At 38.7% G+C, this 16,732-nt stretch overlaps 1 protein-coding gene across 14 annotated transcripts in view; it reads left to right on the top strand.

The window, feature by feature from the left end:
* Enox2 (ecto-NOX disulfide-thiol exchanger 2) overlaps positions 1-16,732 on the top strand; it is a 267,961-nt gene that overhangs the window by 164,023 nt on the left and 87,206 nt on the right. For 7 of the 14 annotated variants that reach the window (XM_076918959.1, XM_076918962.1, XM_076918965.1 and 4 more), the window contains one exon: positions 739-832. The exons of the other annotated variants lie outside the window; for them this stretch is intronic. In XM_076918959.1, coding sequence (XP_076775074.1) covers positions 739-832 — 94 coding nt within the window. The remainder of the gene's footprint in view (positions 1-738; positions 833-16,732) is intronic. 14 annotated transcript variants of the gene reach the window in all.

Raw genomic sequence — 16,732 nt, 5'->3', positions numbered from 1 at the left:
GAATTCTGTATCTGGATCTGCAGGAAATAAGGGAGAGGGGGGGAGGGAGGAAACTGAGCCAGGCTTGGGCCCTAGAAACCTTAAAGTCTTCCCAATCTCCACTCCCTGTGACACACTTCCTCCAAGAATGCCACACATATTTCTACAAGGCCACATCTGCTAATCCCTCACTCCCTAATGACCAAGTATTCAAATACATGAGCTTATAGGGGCCATTCTTTTCCAGACCACCACATGGGATACTGGTTGGCTATTCCCACACACTGTGCCACCATTGTATTAGCTTATCTTATAGGCAGGATATCTGCCTACAACTACTGGTTTGTGAATGAAATAGTGTTGTTGTTTCTTCATTGGTAACATGTAGAATACTTTCCTGCACCACAAATGCTAGCACATATGGGTAAGGGCTCTGTGTAGGCACCAGCTTGACTTCTCCATGTTCAATGAGTTGTGTCGGTGTTGTCCTCAGCAATGGGACCCTGCTGTCAGTTTGTGGAGAGAAACCTATAATCTTAGCAACACCCTGGGTTGTTTGGGGGTTCTCATAGGACTCTTTGGGCCAACAACTCAATTAGATGATTTATTATAGATTTCATAGTTGGTTAGAACTATAGGACTTGGAACAAGATGATTTTCTTATTCACAGTTTGTCTCTCTTGAATTCCTCTCATTTAAATGTTACATTGTTCATTGTATTTTCTCCCTTTTAATTAGTGTATGCATCTGTTTTTCTAGGACCAGAGGGAGGCTCATTGGTTGGTAATTACAGCAGTGTCCCTGGGCTCCTATTTTAAAAATGTGTTCCACATTCATGACCTTCCAGGCTCAGGTAACAGTTGCTCTTTCCTGGCATTCTGTTGCCAATCATGTGTGTGTGTGTGTGTGTGTGTGTGTGTGTGTGTGCAATCCCTATGGCTCTTACATTTTACTCAACATCTGATTGTTGGTACATGTTATTTCCTTCAGTTTCCTTCATGTCAAGGACTTACTTCCTTGGAATATCTCACACACTCCTTAGGATATGTGACTCTTTGTTTGAATATCTCTGACCTCATAGGGGTAAGTGATTATACACAGGCCTTGAGGACAAAATGTTAATTGGAACTTCTCGTCCATTAGAAAGCATATGGGGGAAGGCTAGTGCACTTGGCATACCTTTAAGAAATGCTCCTTTGAAAAGCTGAGTGTCCAGTAGAGGCAGATAAGGATGAACAGTTTTCAGGCTTGGGCCACTTTTGCTAGTAATTTGTTAAGTTCCCTTCAGCAGATTCCTATGGGTTCTTTCTCTGTAGATGGAAGGCATATGTATTCCCTGTGGGGCAGTCTCCTCAGACCAACCATGAAGGTTCTGCAAAATCTGATTTTAACTTTCCTTGTCAACACTTTCTGTAACTCTGTTCCAGCTACTGTGATTATGGTGGGTTTTTTTTTTTCTTTAATCAGAATGTGAAGAAAAGGAATTGTTGGACCATTTTTATTTTATTTATTTATTTTATTTTTTAGTTTGTCCATATAGAAAGGCTTAAAGGTATAAAAAAAACCACAAAGTATCATCTATTAAATTGCCTTATTATATTTCCGATTTAATGACTACTTACCATGTATTAGTACTTTGCTCAGTGAGATCATATCATAGGCTCCACATTACAGTCCCATTTTACAGGGAAGGAAACTATAGTGTTTTGAATACATTTGGCCCCTATAGACTCATGTCTATATGACACGAATATGCATGTCCCAGAGAGTGGCACTATTAGGTGGTGTGGCCTTGTTGGAGTGTGTCTCTGTTGGTGTATACTCTGAGACCCTCATCCTAGCTGCCTGGAAGACAGTCTTCTGACTGCCATTAGATCAAGATGTAGAACTCTGGCTCCTTCTCTAGCCACATGCCTCCCTGGACACTGCCATGTTCCTGCCATGATGTTAATGGACTGACCCTCTGAACCTGTAAGCCAGCCCCAATTAAATTTTGTCATTATAAGAGTTGCCTTGGGCCAGGCAGTGGTGGCGCACGCCTCTGAGTTCAAGGCCAGCCTGGTCTACAGAGTGAGTTCCAGGACAGCCAAGGCTACACAGAGAAACCCTGCCTCGAAAAACCAAAATAAACAAATTTATTAAAAAAAAAAAAAAAGAGTTGCCTTGGTCATGGCATCTCTTCACAGCAATAAAACCATAAGACAGAAACTAATCTCCCAAGAGGTTAGTTAAGGGCCCATTCATCCAGAGAGTTAGTAGTATTCCTGGTACTCAATCCCATATCTGTCTGATTTCTTAGCCTAGGCTCTTGGCCATTGTTATGCATACCTTCAATATCATTTTACTCTTGAGTGAATAAAATGTGAAAAGAAAGCCCTTCTCCTGAGCACTTATGTAAAACATGGACGGACCAGACACTTTTCCACATTCACATCAGTATCCTCAGAGATGCTGAGGTTTATCTGGGTTTTACCTCACAGTTCTCTCTGAGCACTCTCTGCTCACCTTTGATACTGAAACTCCCTTTTTCCTCTGACAATTACATTAACCCATGCCTTCAGTGCTGAATCTAATTCCATTATTTCATGAATACTTACGGATTTCTCTCTTTCCTGTGACACTAACATTGGCTGTTATAACTGCAGTTTATGATTTCATTATACGATGTTTGGTACTTATACATTTCTTTGAGGTCAAGAACAAGGTTTTATATTTTGCAAATCTCCAATACATTTGAACAGAATCAGTTAAATGGATGTCCCATGAATACTTGCTTTGACTTTTTTTATATGTGTGTAATGATCGATTTAAATTTAAGTCATCGAGCAATCCATATTTTCTAGAGTCTTCCTGGCCAATGATCATAGTATGAGAAAATAATAAGCAAATGTAATAACTTTTGAAATGAATGTAAAATTCTTTTCATTATCTAGATCTAGCACTTAAAACCTCTCATTCCCAGCTGGCACTCTTGACAACACATAATAGGACAACTAGGAAAATGTATTGGTGAATTAGCCAAACCAATTAAAATGTGGGTGCCATTCTCATTCAACTTGAAACATGTTATTGACTTCTCTAAGCCTTAGTTTCCTTCTCCAGTAAATGGAGATAATATCTATTCTAACTTTAGTGGATTCTTTAAAAAAATCTAATTGAGCAAATACATTTATTGGCACATGTTATAAAATATATAGCACTATGCAATTCAGGTTATTATAATTAGTATATTTTCTAAGCATTTTAACATTCTAGAAAAAAAAGAACCATGTTTATCAATTATTTAGAAGTAATTCTATAACTCTCCTCTGAAAGGGGCTCCAGCTTAGTCCTCAAAGCCAGGGTTAGATTGGGCACACCATTTCACTTAGTTGGCTGAAATTCCTTCAGTAATAGAATCTTGGGCTCCTGATCTAAAAATTGACCATTACCAGCACAAAGAGGAAACCACTTTGTTTTCACTAGGCAATAGGGCAGCTCTCTCTGGATACACAGTTGGGGCCTTTTGTAATCATAGGCACTTGCTGTGCTTCCCATAGGGTGAGTTAATGAACCACTAGAGAGCTGTTCTGAATTTAAAAGGTCACACCTGACATGAGCCATTTCAGTTCCAGCATCCTGTCTGTTCTTTTCCCCTCTTCAAGGAGAAATTTTTATTTAAGGCCATCTGCAATTTGCCAAAAACTTGAATCATGTGACTGGCAAGATGGCTCTTGCAAATAAATGTCAAGAGAGAAAACTACCTAGGAGTTATAGAATCATAAAATATTAGAGGCAAAAGATCATGTTTAGAGTAGAGAGTAAACTCTTCTCATCTAATAGGTTAAGATGCTGATGTCCAAAGAAAGGAAGTGACCTAGTCAAAAACATGCAGTAAGTTTTGTGTCAGATCTGATGCTTGAAAATAAGTTTCCCTAGGTCCTCATACTTCTTGTTGACTAGGTTTTCCTGCTCCAGTTTATTTAGGTTACACATTTGAAGTGTTGCAAGTAGGTGAATCAATTTTACTATCATGCTCTAAAATGGAAAGACTTCCTCTAATCCGCTAACCAGAAACAGAATTTCACACCTCCATTCTTTCAGAATCTGGCACTTACAGGTTTTAAAGCTGTCAGTTTGTGTATCTTACAATTTCTGCCATCTTCAAAAAGAAGTAATTTATCCCCATCAGTTGACATTTTTACACTGTACAGTGCTTCCAGACAGTGTTCAATGGTCCTCAACCTGTGAGGATCCTACATATCAGATATCTGCATTACAATTTATAACAGTAGCCAAATTACAGTTATGAAGTAGCAACAAAATAACTATGGTTACCAGACTATAAGGAACTATATTAAAGGGTTGCAGCATTAGGAAGGTTGAGAAGCACTGGTTTAAATGATCAGGAAAATGAATAGGTACCAGCTTCATGAACAGTTGGGTAGTATTAAGGGATATGACATTACAATAGAAGCTGAAGGAGTAAATTTACATCTCAAGATAAATGCTGAAAGGAATCCTAGTGGAGCTCATTAGGTTACTGTATTAGTCTATCATGAGACAGCCATTGTTGAACTATGTGGACCATAGTCATTCCCTCGGTTCTATTTCGTAGAGAACCCTGAGTGATATAGACCTTCTTACATCTAGGCTGGTAGCAGAAGTAGCTACCTACATTTACAACAGTCTTCCAAATTCAGTTAACTTAATCAAGCTAAGAGGCTTGTCTCTTAGTTGACTCCAGATCCAATCAAGTTGACAACCAAGATTAACCATAATAATCATCTGCAATAAAATTAAAAGTGATGAAGGTAAAAAGTGGGATTAGATGGAAGAGGACTGGTGAGGATCTGCAGGAATGGGGACAGAAAGGGTAATGGAGAGTTAATTCATTCAAAGTACATTGTGTGTGGGTGGGGGTGTAAAATTTCCTAATGAAACCTGCTATTATGTATAATTAATATATACTGATAAAAACTTTTTTAAAGATAACTTCTGATTACCTTGAATAAATCACTTAACCTGCCTCTGTCAAATAGAAGCCACAGTACTTACTACCACATATGTGATATGTCTCTTTCCCCCTAAAGCACACCTACCTAATCTTGAGTCCATCCCACAGCTCCTTTTGAACCTTTGAAACTGTCACTTTCTCAATTGTCCTGAAGATCCTCTTCAACTTTTTTTTTTGTCTTTAGCTCACTTCTGTTCACCTTCCACCCACACCCCTTACTTCTAAATGGCTCCTTATGATGGGAGAGCTGCTTCACAAGTCCTCAAGGCTGCTGTCAAGTCCTCAAATTCTGTATCAGTAAATCATTGATGCTGTATCTTAAAATTAGGGTCCAAGGTTAGGGGTTTCAGACATCTCTCTGAGGAACTCTGAATCCTCGTGAGTTGCCTTTGGTTCCCTGAGTCCTAGAGCTACTATATTCTATTCATAGGTGACTACCATGAAGTGGCCAGAACATAAGATATGATTTAATATCTTAGATGGCAAAATTGGCATGGCCTGAAAGTTATTTAATTTAAAAACATTTCATGAGTATGTTTTTGTGTACTTATGTGCCAAAGCATTTTTGAATAGCATGCACTTACAATATTGAACTCTTACTTGGCAAGAAATAAAATTTATAGCTTAGATGTGTTCAACTGCTTTTTAAAAATTACACCATCATACATACACACACACACACACACACACACAGAGTTAATAAACATACACACAGTCAATACACTCATACACATAAATTTTTTTTAAAAAAGTGTACCTTCGATTGGAACTCAATGCAAAGACAAAGAGTGAAGGGAACTCAGGTAAGCTTGTTGCACTGCAGGTCTAAGAGTCACAGGTGATGTCCCAGACTAAGGATGCAAGCCACTTTGCCTCCATCTAAGTCTTTCATAAACAGAATTGGGCAGTTGTTGAAAATTTTAAGACTCCTTAAAAATTTTTCTTTGGATATACTATAAGAAGCCAGAAAACTGGTTTAAGGAGTGTATCCATCCTGGTGGGCTACAAAAATACTGACATTCTGCTTGATATTCAGTTTCTAGCTAAGATCACTCTGGGTAGATATTTGATTCTTTGACCCTTTTGAATCATTGTGACTTCTGTCACTATAGTTTTATCTGTGGGAAGAAGTAGGTTTGCTTTGATAGGAAAGATTGTCCTAGGGAAACAGTGGTGATGCAGTATGAAGTTAGACTCTTCTCGTTTCAAGTAGAAGTGAAAAGTGTGACAGTGCCATATCTTTAGCCGTTTTGGTTTCAACTCAGGAAGGAAGTAATTAGTAATGTCTCCTATGTTGACCCAAGAAACCAAAGGAAATAAGCTTGGTTCTCAAGACACCTGGGATATCAGCCTCCTTTGCTTACCATTACAACAGGAGTAAGCAAACTTCAGTCTTTGGTTGAAATCTAGCTCACGGACTCTTTTCTTTTCTTTTCTTTTCTTTCCTTTCCTTTCCTTTCCTTTCCTTTCCTTTTCTTTTCTTTGAAATTCACATGGAACTTTAATAATATATGCAATTGATACAGGCCAATTGAATATAAAGAAATTGCAATCTCAATGATACCTTATCTATAATTCTTGATACAAAGTCAGGAATGCCTATGGCGACATTTGAGTTTCTGAATCTTTACAAAGAAGTAAAAGCTAGAACACCAAACTTGTACCTGTCACATTCTTCCTGTCCACATCTGCTGTTGCAGTATAAACCATCAAAGTGCTTTGGAGCAATATTCTTTTTCCCACTCCACGTTTGGACTTCATCTATATGAAATAAAGGAGGAAAAATAAAACAATGGAGGTTTCCTAGAACTTGGACTAGGGTCAAGATTAAAGTGAACCCCTCTAGTGAAGGAGAAACAGAAGCTATACTTACAATAAATTTCTGGAACTCTGGTGGGTTAAGGTTGTAGGAGGAGAGAAATACTATGCGAAATAGTTCCAAGTTCTCTCCTTCATCTGTGCTCATAAGGACCTTCACCTGCACACAAAACACCATGTTTTACATGATCCAGAGAACCAAGGAAGTCTCTAAGATGATCTGTATTTATAGGGACTCCGTCTAAACACCCTTTAGTGGAAGGTGCTATTGCTTCCAAATGCAGTTATTATTACTATACATGGGGTATAGAGTAGAAACATCCTAGTGAATGAGCAGGCTGATTAACTATGAAGCTTTCTGTCTGTTTAAATTTGATCTGGGCCAATACTTCCTGAATACTCCAGAGATTGATTTGTGTTGCATATAGAAAACATTTTAGTTGATTACCAGACCTTGATATTTACATTTCCTTATTTATATCTGTATATCTATATCCTTCCATTTAGCATTTGTTGTATAAGTGAGTCAGAACAGGGAGACATACAGAATATAAAAGTAGAAACTTAGCGGTTAATTACCAAGTATTTTGGAAAACATTTTATTCAGAAATGAACTCAGCTGTACAAATCCATGAGTGATATGAAAATTATGATGGTGTTCTGTCACTGGTGCAAACCAGTTCTCCATATAATTCTTGCAAACTATGCTGTCATACAAACTCTGAGCCGCTAACATCTGTGCTGAAGGTTCAGAAGTGTTTCTTTTTTTTTCCAACATGACAATTTCTGTTGTCTAAACATTTTTATGTGTTTCTAAGTGAAGGTAAGGTGTAAAAAAATGAAAGGTGTTGCGCTCTTGAGTGGAGGGCATGAGGCTTAAGCTTTGAAGAGGGGGTCCTGTCAGTCATGAAAGATTCTGAATTTGGTATTGGTTATTTTACTAAGGATAGCAATGATTTTAGGCTGTCATGGTAAACACTTGTTTGCCGTAGAAAACCTGACCTGTGTAACTCAAGCGTTTCTACAATTGAATTGATAGGGATCATAAACTGCCTGAGTGTTATGTCCCCGGGGTTCCTCAGACTCCAATTGCCTTTCCTATCTGACTAGCTTTTTTCATCTTCATTGAGCAAGTTCCAGCATGCAAGAAACCACACATGTTGTATCTAGTTTATTTTCCCAGCCCCTCCTAGGGCAGGGGATGAGACACTAGTTCCTTGTTTTCTCTTTGGACCTCATCTCTAGGAGCATACCACCCTTCCAGTACACAGTGTCTCCTAGAAGCATCTCTGCCTTGAGAATAATGAACACTTGAGAGGGAGGGAAAAGAATTACATTGGCCTGGGAAAATCAGTAGGGAAAACTCACACAGTGATACAAGCAATACAAGTTTATCATAAACATTAGCTGTAACAGAGGACTGGCTATTAAGAAGCAATGGTGTCTACAAACAGTATACTGTTAACATACAAGGCACAACTATTGTGACAGTTGAGCCACAAGATCTAGGATAAAACTTTCTTCCTGTGTTAAGCTCTAGATCTTAGAAGAAAGGATCCAATCAAGGCTCAATGATTGGCAGCAGAACTGCTGTAGCACAGCTTCAGAAAGACATTTTGGAATTCTGCACTGTAAGACTTCTGGGAAATCCCTCCTCCACATGCCAGGAGAAGCTGGCCACAGGGGGGTATCCCACTAAACCCTCTGATTGGAGAGTCCTAGAAAAAGCATTTAGCTGCTGGGTGCCCCGATAACCATCATTACAGGAGCTGCATGCTTGAGAAGTTTTATGCCCTGCAGAAATCAGTACTTTTTGAGCTGTTGGAACTGCCTACTGAAGATACTAAGTGCCTCTGTTACAGAAACCAAAAAGTAGTCTTTTCTTGCCGAAGAGAATCTGTCTAGTGCCCTGTACTGACAAAACTTAAAGCTCTGCCAGACAGGAAAGGAAATGTATTTAAAGGGCCCATAATAGTTTTTCATGGAGCACACAGGGTGAATTTGGAGATGAGAGCAACAGTACTGAGATAAAAGCAAGTCTCGTATAATATTACATTATTCTAGTTCTGGCTTATGTTCTGAATGATCTCTCATCTTCTTGTACATTGTGGGACAAAGGGATAGACGTTACTTACTTCTTTTCTTCCTGTATCTTTTGCTAACCTTTTTATAGCCTGTAACATTAAAGAAAATAGTATATAATTCCTACTCAATCGTGCAAGCTTTCATGTTCTTAATGGAAAATATCCAGGTTACTTTCAACTTTTCCATTCATCTGCCTGAACCAGTTGATTTACATTGGAACATTATCAAATTGCAATAGATATGGCAAAATCCATAGGTTAAGAACTCTGTCTGGCTGTCTGTTTCTCTGTGTTTAGGTTGGTATGGGTGTGGGCATGACATGCATGTGTAAGTCAGAAGATAATTTTTGGAGTCAGTCATTTCCTTATACCTTGTTAGGCATAGAGATATTGGCTGCTGCATGTGTGAGGCTAACAGGCCTGTAAGTATCTGGAGATTTCTGTCTCCATCTCATATCTTACTGTAGGAGTGCTGGGATCACTTAAGTATAGGTCCAAACCAATGGATGTCCTCGTGCTGATACAGAAAGCTCTTTACCCACTAAGCCATCTCCCCAGCCAAACAGCATGGACTTTTAAAACACAAGCTTGGCTTTTAATCCTCTGACACTTACTTCTATGTAATCTTGAATAACTTACTTAACCTCTTAGAATCAATATCTATCTATCTATCTATCTATCCATCATCTACCTACCTATCTACTTATCTATCTACCTTGCATATATATGTGTGTAGGCACATTCACATACACACTTGCGTGTGAACACACACACATACACACACACACACACACACACACACAAAACCTACCTATAAATAGAAATGACATATAGATGCAAAGTGTAACTTCAGCGTAACTGATCTACCAAACGCAATTCTTTACATACAGGGGCCAAATGAAAAGTACTGGCTTCACAGTGATCCCATTTTTACTAGTTTTGGAGCCTTTGATCTGATTACTTAACTTTGAGACACATGGTTTGCTTCCCAATAAAATTAGAATCATTGTATTATCTATCTTATAAGGCTGCTGGAATGGTTAGATGCTTACAGAAGGCTTAGCACCATAATAAGCACATAGGAAGTACTTGGTAAGTTGTAGCTAGTATGTAGAGGTATACATGTCAGGGATTTTGACATATACTTTGGATCTATATGTTTATTTATAATCTTATTTTAATTGTCTTCCCTTTACCCACTCTAGCCTCCCTATTGTGATGCTACTATCTAATGAGTAGAACATAAGGATTACTTTTGACCCAATGACTTGACTGCCTGCTGGTTTAGTGAGCAATCCTACCTACCATCAGACACTCCTCTCAGCCCAAAGGCCTGTATCTTGAGATGGAGTTAGGGGGCTTAGTTCTTCATTCTGACTTCTGACAAAAGGTCTCCATCCCTTTGAAAAGAATTAATTTCCTCCATAATTATATAGTTGCTTCTTTGAAGTATGTTGTATGCCAAAGAAAGAAAGACCTCTCACAGACCTCTAAATCATCATAAGAACGAATTCATATTCTTCTACCAGTCATTAGAGGTGAACTGGAAAGAAAGAGGAAATGAGACTAACCTGTTGAAACGAATACATGTTTTTCTACTGTCAGCAGCATGAATTACTCCTGACCTTCAGAAGGTCTGTTGCATTGGGTGAAATCTCCAGATCGACATTTTTTCACTTGAAGCTGATGCAACATAGCAAGAGGTAGAAAGAGGCATGGAAAGTGGAGATTCCTCTAACTTCCCTGTCACTCTAGGTATGAATGTCAGAGCTCTTCTGTGTCAGGAATGCCCAGCCACACTTTCAGTGTAAATTCTGGAGGCATTGATCCTGCACAGGAAACCTCAGCTCTATGAGGAAATCCCACAGGGAAAGAGCTTTGCTTTGTTGGAGTTCTTTTATTGCAGTTGATAAAGGGTAAAGAGGGTATTTCTGGAGTATTTTTTGAAACCAACAAAGACTTCTGGTGGGTCTACTTTCTCTGCACTATTCTTTGGTGTGCCATTTGAAACTATTAATTACTGCATCCTCTACTTCTTTTGTATGTGAAACTTGCAACATAGGTATCCTATATGGTAAGATACATGTGATGCTTCTGAGTCTTTAATATATACATGATAATTACTACATTTTAAAAAATTCACCCTTTTTTATTTCTTCGATAATTTTGTGAGTACTGCACATCATTTCCACCTGTCTCTCTACCCATGATAATTCCTTCTGTGCCTCCCTCCCTCTCAAATTCATGACCGATTCTGATATCATCACTGTTACACACACACACACACACACACACACACACACACTTACTGAAAAGCATATATTTCAATGGCACAGCTTCCCTGTCATATCTAGAACACACTGTCTCTCAGTAGGCATTCTGTTCCTATGGCTTTTAAAATTGTTACTCCCCCTGTTCCATTATGTTCCCTGAACCTTGGATGTGGGAAATGTGCTGTAGATATGTCAGTTGGGAGCTGGGTACCATAGCCAATTGTTCTCTTTATTTTGACTAGTTTGTGGATCTCTGTAATGGTCCCTCTTTGCTGCAATAAGAAGCTTCTTTGATGAGTGATAAGAGATACAATTATCTATTGGTATAAGAATAAATACCTATAATGCAGTTTAAAGGGATATTGCTTTAGGAAAATAGTAATAGTCGGTTCTCCTCTGGGGCCTATCATATCTTCAGTCATAGGTGATTGCCTAGGTTTATAGTACTAGGCATGAATCTTTCTACTGAATAGGCCTGAAGTTCACTTAAATAGCTATTGGTTACAACCAAGATTAAAGTGCCACTATTGGATATCTTGCCAGGCCTGTCATTATTGTGTCTGTAGGCTTTACAAGTGGGTAAGACTATTTGTTGCTGGAATTTCCAATCCCAGTAAGCCTGTATAAAAAACACACAATGCAGTCATTATAATTATAAGCTATAAGCCTAGGTTGGGCAGATCTAACACTATACTAACTTATTCCCCAGCTATAAGACCTCTTGCTAATTGCTGTTACTCCTGGCCATGTAGTTCTGCTCCATCATGGCTTCCTCCTCCTCTTCCTACTCCTACTCCTTTTCCTCCTCCTCTTCCTCTTCAGTCCTCTCTCCATGCTTCACTTCTTTTGGCTAATCCTCAGGGAGGAAGCTATAGGATCTGTCCCAGCTCAATTCCTCCAGGTCCTGTGTCCAAAGTGTATGGTATCTTCAGCAATAGGGTCTTCCCTCAATTTCTGAGAGACAAACAAGTGCACTGACAATAGCCCATATTACTTGTTGAGTCTCTTAGCCCCCACACACACACACACACTCAGAAAGATGGCCAAATGGTTATAAACACTTGCTGCTCTTTTACAGGCCCTGAGTTTGCTTCCTAGCACCCACATCTGCCAGCTCACAGTCCCCTGTAACTCCAGCTCCAGGCAATCCAGCTGTCCTTGAGGGCATCTGCATAATATTAAAAGAAATAATAAAATAAATCTTTAAATATATTGAAATAATTTCTATACTTGTTAGTAAGTAGGCACTTTTAGAAGATCTCTAAATGATCCCTTGTCACTAAGTGCACCCTGCTATTTCTCTAGGTTGTTTCTTGTTGCAATGATGTCATAGCAAGAGTATCTTCCAGAACTGTCTCCAGGGATAAATGGTGTCTGTCTATGTTTGTTTGCCAATGTCATGCTGATGTTTGAGTATTTTAACCTATATTCCTGACCTCCATAGTATTGCCCAATGTGACTTTCGAACATGTTTTAGGCAAAATCAATCAGCTTGCCAGAGGAGTCCTTGTAATTTATTAATTCTTATATAAACTAAGTATAATTAGTGGTAGAAGAAAGAATCATGGACAATACTAAGATTAACTTGAAGAAAAAATATACAAAATTTCACAATAACACTTCTAATTTTAAAGAAAACAAATAGTGAGAGCTACAATTATGGTCAGGCATTACCATGCAGTCAAGAGTGCCATCAAAAGAGAGCTATGATAGACTTGTAATGCCTATTCGATCATTGTGTGATGGGAGGGGTTGCATAATTGAAGTGTATTACATACCTTCCCTGCCGTTACGAGTTTTCACGACCTAACAGGAAATCTTTCAGGTACCTATTTGACTATTCATATAAAACAAAATTCTATTTTCCTTTAAGAGAGACACACTAATGTTAAAAAATCTTTTAGAAAGGTACAAAATCGGCAAGGTTTGGGCTCCAAAAGTGCTTTTAGTCTGAGAAATGTTCAGTTCCTGGAAAACCAATGAGGAGGGTCCCTTACTGGAAACTGAACTATCGCTGTATTGTTAAATGTGTACTTATTCTACGATGATAGATGAAATTTAATGCCATAAACCTTAACTTTAAAAATAAACTTACTGACATGAATAGAGTAATTGAAAAACAGACCATTGCATTGAAGGATTCCTTCTACGCCTATGATGGAAACAAATTGGATAATTTTTAATCCCTTATCATCCTCTAGGAATTATATTTGCTAATGGAATGTAAATATCATTGGTAAAGAAACCGTAGAGATGAATCATTATAATGAATGTTCAAATAAAGAACATCAGATTTAAAAAGCTACATTATCCTATTGCCTGAATCAAGTCAACCAGGCTTTCCCACTCTGCATGTAGTCAGGCCTTTGAGTGCAGTGACTGGAATGCTAATCCCTCCTGGGTAGTTGGTACTACTTAGTTGGTACTACTGTTACAGAGGCTTTCTGGAAGTCCAACAGGGTTCTCCTGTGGAGGTTCTCTTAGCCCATTTGAGGAAGATTCATTCTTCCCTATATGTTATTATCCCTTGTGGGGTTTTTTTGTTTTTGAATAATAGGCTATTCCACTCTCACTAACACCGGCTGGCATAGGAAAACTAATGCAGAACTGTACCATGATTGTACACTCCCCATCCTGTGCACCTTCTACTCTCACTCTGAACTCTGATACTTGCCAAATATTCTCCATATGTAGGGAGCTTATCAAGTTTGAAGTTTCATCTGTATGTGGTAGAAAAGAGCTTGGCTAGGTATCAGACATTCATTCACCTTACTCATTAGCCTCATTCCATAAATTAGTTCTTGATAGGTGCTTATTATATATCAAACATATATAGGACGTGTAGCCTGTTATATTTCATTCCTAGAAGTCTGTAGCTCTGTTCCCACATAGTTCTGCCAATGTATCCTGAAATACATCAACCTCAATTCTCCCCTCTGATGAGCTTAACTGGACTTTAATAATCCCTGATAAATTGCCTTGTGACTCTGTCATGTGAATAAAGACTACAGACTCTAGGTTAGATAGTAAGCATCAAATTAATTTTATTGCAAATGTCAGGCTGCTCTCCTAGTGTTCTGTTGTGCTTGAAGGTTAGTCTGTACATGCTTGGCCAGAACTTTCCTGTCTGAGTTGTATTCAAAACAGATTTCCAGATATAGCCAGATTGAAAACCAGACATTCAGGGATAAAAGGCTCTGGACTCTGACCCCTTGGAAATAACAAGCAGCTACAGTGATTCCATCTGCGTATATTATATATCATAATCTCCCGGGGATGATGGGCATTAAGCTCAGCACCTTTTGCTCCCAAAGCAAATGTCTGTTCATCTTTTCCACCTAGCTGCTCATGTCAGAGTTAAGAAATATTTCTTACCAAATGTCTTCTAAGCTTCCTTGTCTCTGAGAACTGATGCCCCTGGGAAAGTGAGACCTATCAGTGGAGTTTGACTCAAATAAAAAGGTATAATCACATTCACATAACCAGACACCTCCACCCTGGTTCAATTTAACCTTCATCCGTCTTCCCAGTTTAACACAGACTTAGTCTTAACAGCTCACCTCCTTGCACCAGCCCTATTATGAGTCCATGTACTACAACATATGTTTTTAATATACTCATCAATTTAAGTTCTACAAGAAACATTTGTGTGATTTCTTGTCATTTATACATCCGGAAAATCTGCATAGACTTTTTATGGACTCTGGGTTGGCCTTTACTTTGTGCAAGAATTTGCTTACTCCTACTTTATAAGTTCCCTTAGAGAAGGACTTCATTCTTCTGAGTTTTCTGCTTTTCCCATATCTCTCAGCCATTAGAAAACAACACTATAAAGTCTCAATAATGCCAGGCAATGGTGGCGAAAGCCTTTAATCCCAGCACTTGGGAGGCAGAGGCAGGCGGATTTCTGAGTTTGAGGCCAGCCTGGTCTACAGAGTGAGTTCCAGGACAGCCAGGGCTACACAGAGAAACCCTGTCTCGAAAAACCAAAATAAATAAATAAATAAATAAATAAAGTCTCAATAAGTATATGTTAGTTTATTTGTAACTAGAGAACAATCCAAATGGATTATACTGATTTCTGAACTCAGGTATACTATTTTCTTACAAGTATTACCTTTGAGGTTACATTGTATTCAGAAGTAAAAACACTTCCACAGTTCTGTGCTAGAAGCTACAATACATTTTGCCAAGTGCAGTGGTTAAGGATTATATGCCTTTCACTTTAGTTGAGAGGGGACTGAAAACCAGGACTCATTGCATTCCCTGCATTATCCCCCTTGAAATTACAGCCCCAAAGCCCCTATGTCAGCTCTCTTTATAACCCAAATCCTGTTCTGTGGTGGTGGTGCCAGCTCTTCTCAATTTCACTTAAACTCTTCCTTTCTGTTTCCCTCAGCAGAGCTCATCAATATCGATCTGCTTTACAGGGATGTTTTGAGGACACAATGCTGATAAGAAAACCCTCTATGAGAGAATATTGATGACAGTTGTATTGTAGGCACAAAGGAGAGGGGCCTCAGTAGTAATTGGAGGCCAGGTTTAGCTACCCGACCACCCATTATCATGAGTACTCAGATTGAATCAAATGCATCACAATAATGCAGCATGGGCTACACATGGAGACTGGGAATTTATTCTCATGTGTCAATTGTTAGCCATGACAAGCTGTTTGAACATATTCCAAATATAGTTGTGAGTCTTTTGTTTCTCCTTTCTTTGTTTAGAAATCTAATATTTACCCTTTGCTTTTCCTAGTTTTCCTTTTAAACTGCATGTTAAAATATTGTTTTTCTTCCTTTTTAAGCTTTAGTTCTAAATGAACAGCTAGTCCACAGAAGATGGATTTAGAACAGTTAAAGTAGCAAAGTCCAATTTAAGAATAGTGGCAGATTTTATCACTGGGCTTTATTAATAGACCTCATCCTGGCTACATTGTACTTCTTTCCCTATGCATTTGTGTAAAAGCCCTTGCCTACCTCATTAACCTCTTTGACTGGTGTTAACTCATTCCTCGGTATTTGTTGCCATAATTGCAACTGTCACTCAGCTGGAACCCCATGCTGGCTTCTCTATGGGCCATATGGGGCTGGCTGATTTGTTCCAGGCCTCAGCTGTTAGGCGAGGGCAAGAGACTAACAACCTCTGAGGTCAAACAGCCTGTCCTATTTGCCTTAGTCCTGTCTTTCTGTTTGTTTGTTTATATATTTCTCTATCTAGCTATTTATTTATTGCAGCAGATGGGCATGTGGCTATCTGGCCCCAGGGCTGGGAAACATGTGTGGGTACATGATTGGTCTACATCCTCTCTCATTCACTCTGGGTACCAAAACAGGTACCTTAACTCCATGTTCAAAAATATGATCAATAATTCCTCCCCGATGTCTGAATCTCTTCCTTCAACACCCAAGGCAGCTGTAGGGAATTTTTGAAACTTCTGTCTGTACACAGAAACAATTGCCAGCAGTTTTATGGAACATCTCTTGTGTGTGTTTCTACAGATTTGATTATATCCTTTGCAGAACGGTAAGCAGCAGCTTACCGCTGCTTGCTTGTTTTCTCATAGATCTTTCAGGAGACAC

Source organism: Arvicanthis niloticus, chromosome X (assembly GCF_011762505.2).
Source record: "Arvicanthis niloticus isolate mArvNil1 chromosome X, mArvNil1.pat.X, whole genome shotgun sequence".
Taxonomy (NCBI): Eukaryota; Metazoa; Chordata; class Mammalia; order Rodentia; family Muridae; genus Arvicanthis; species Arvicanthis niloticus.
This window is presented reverse-complemented; position numbering and strand designations above follow the sequence as displayed.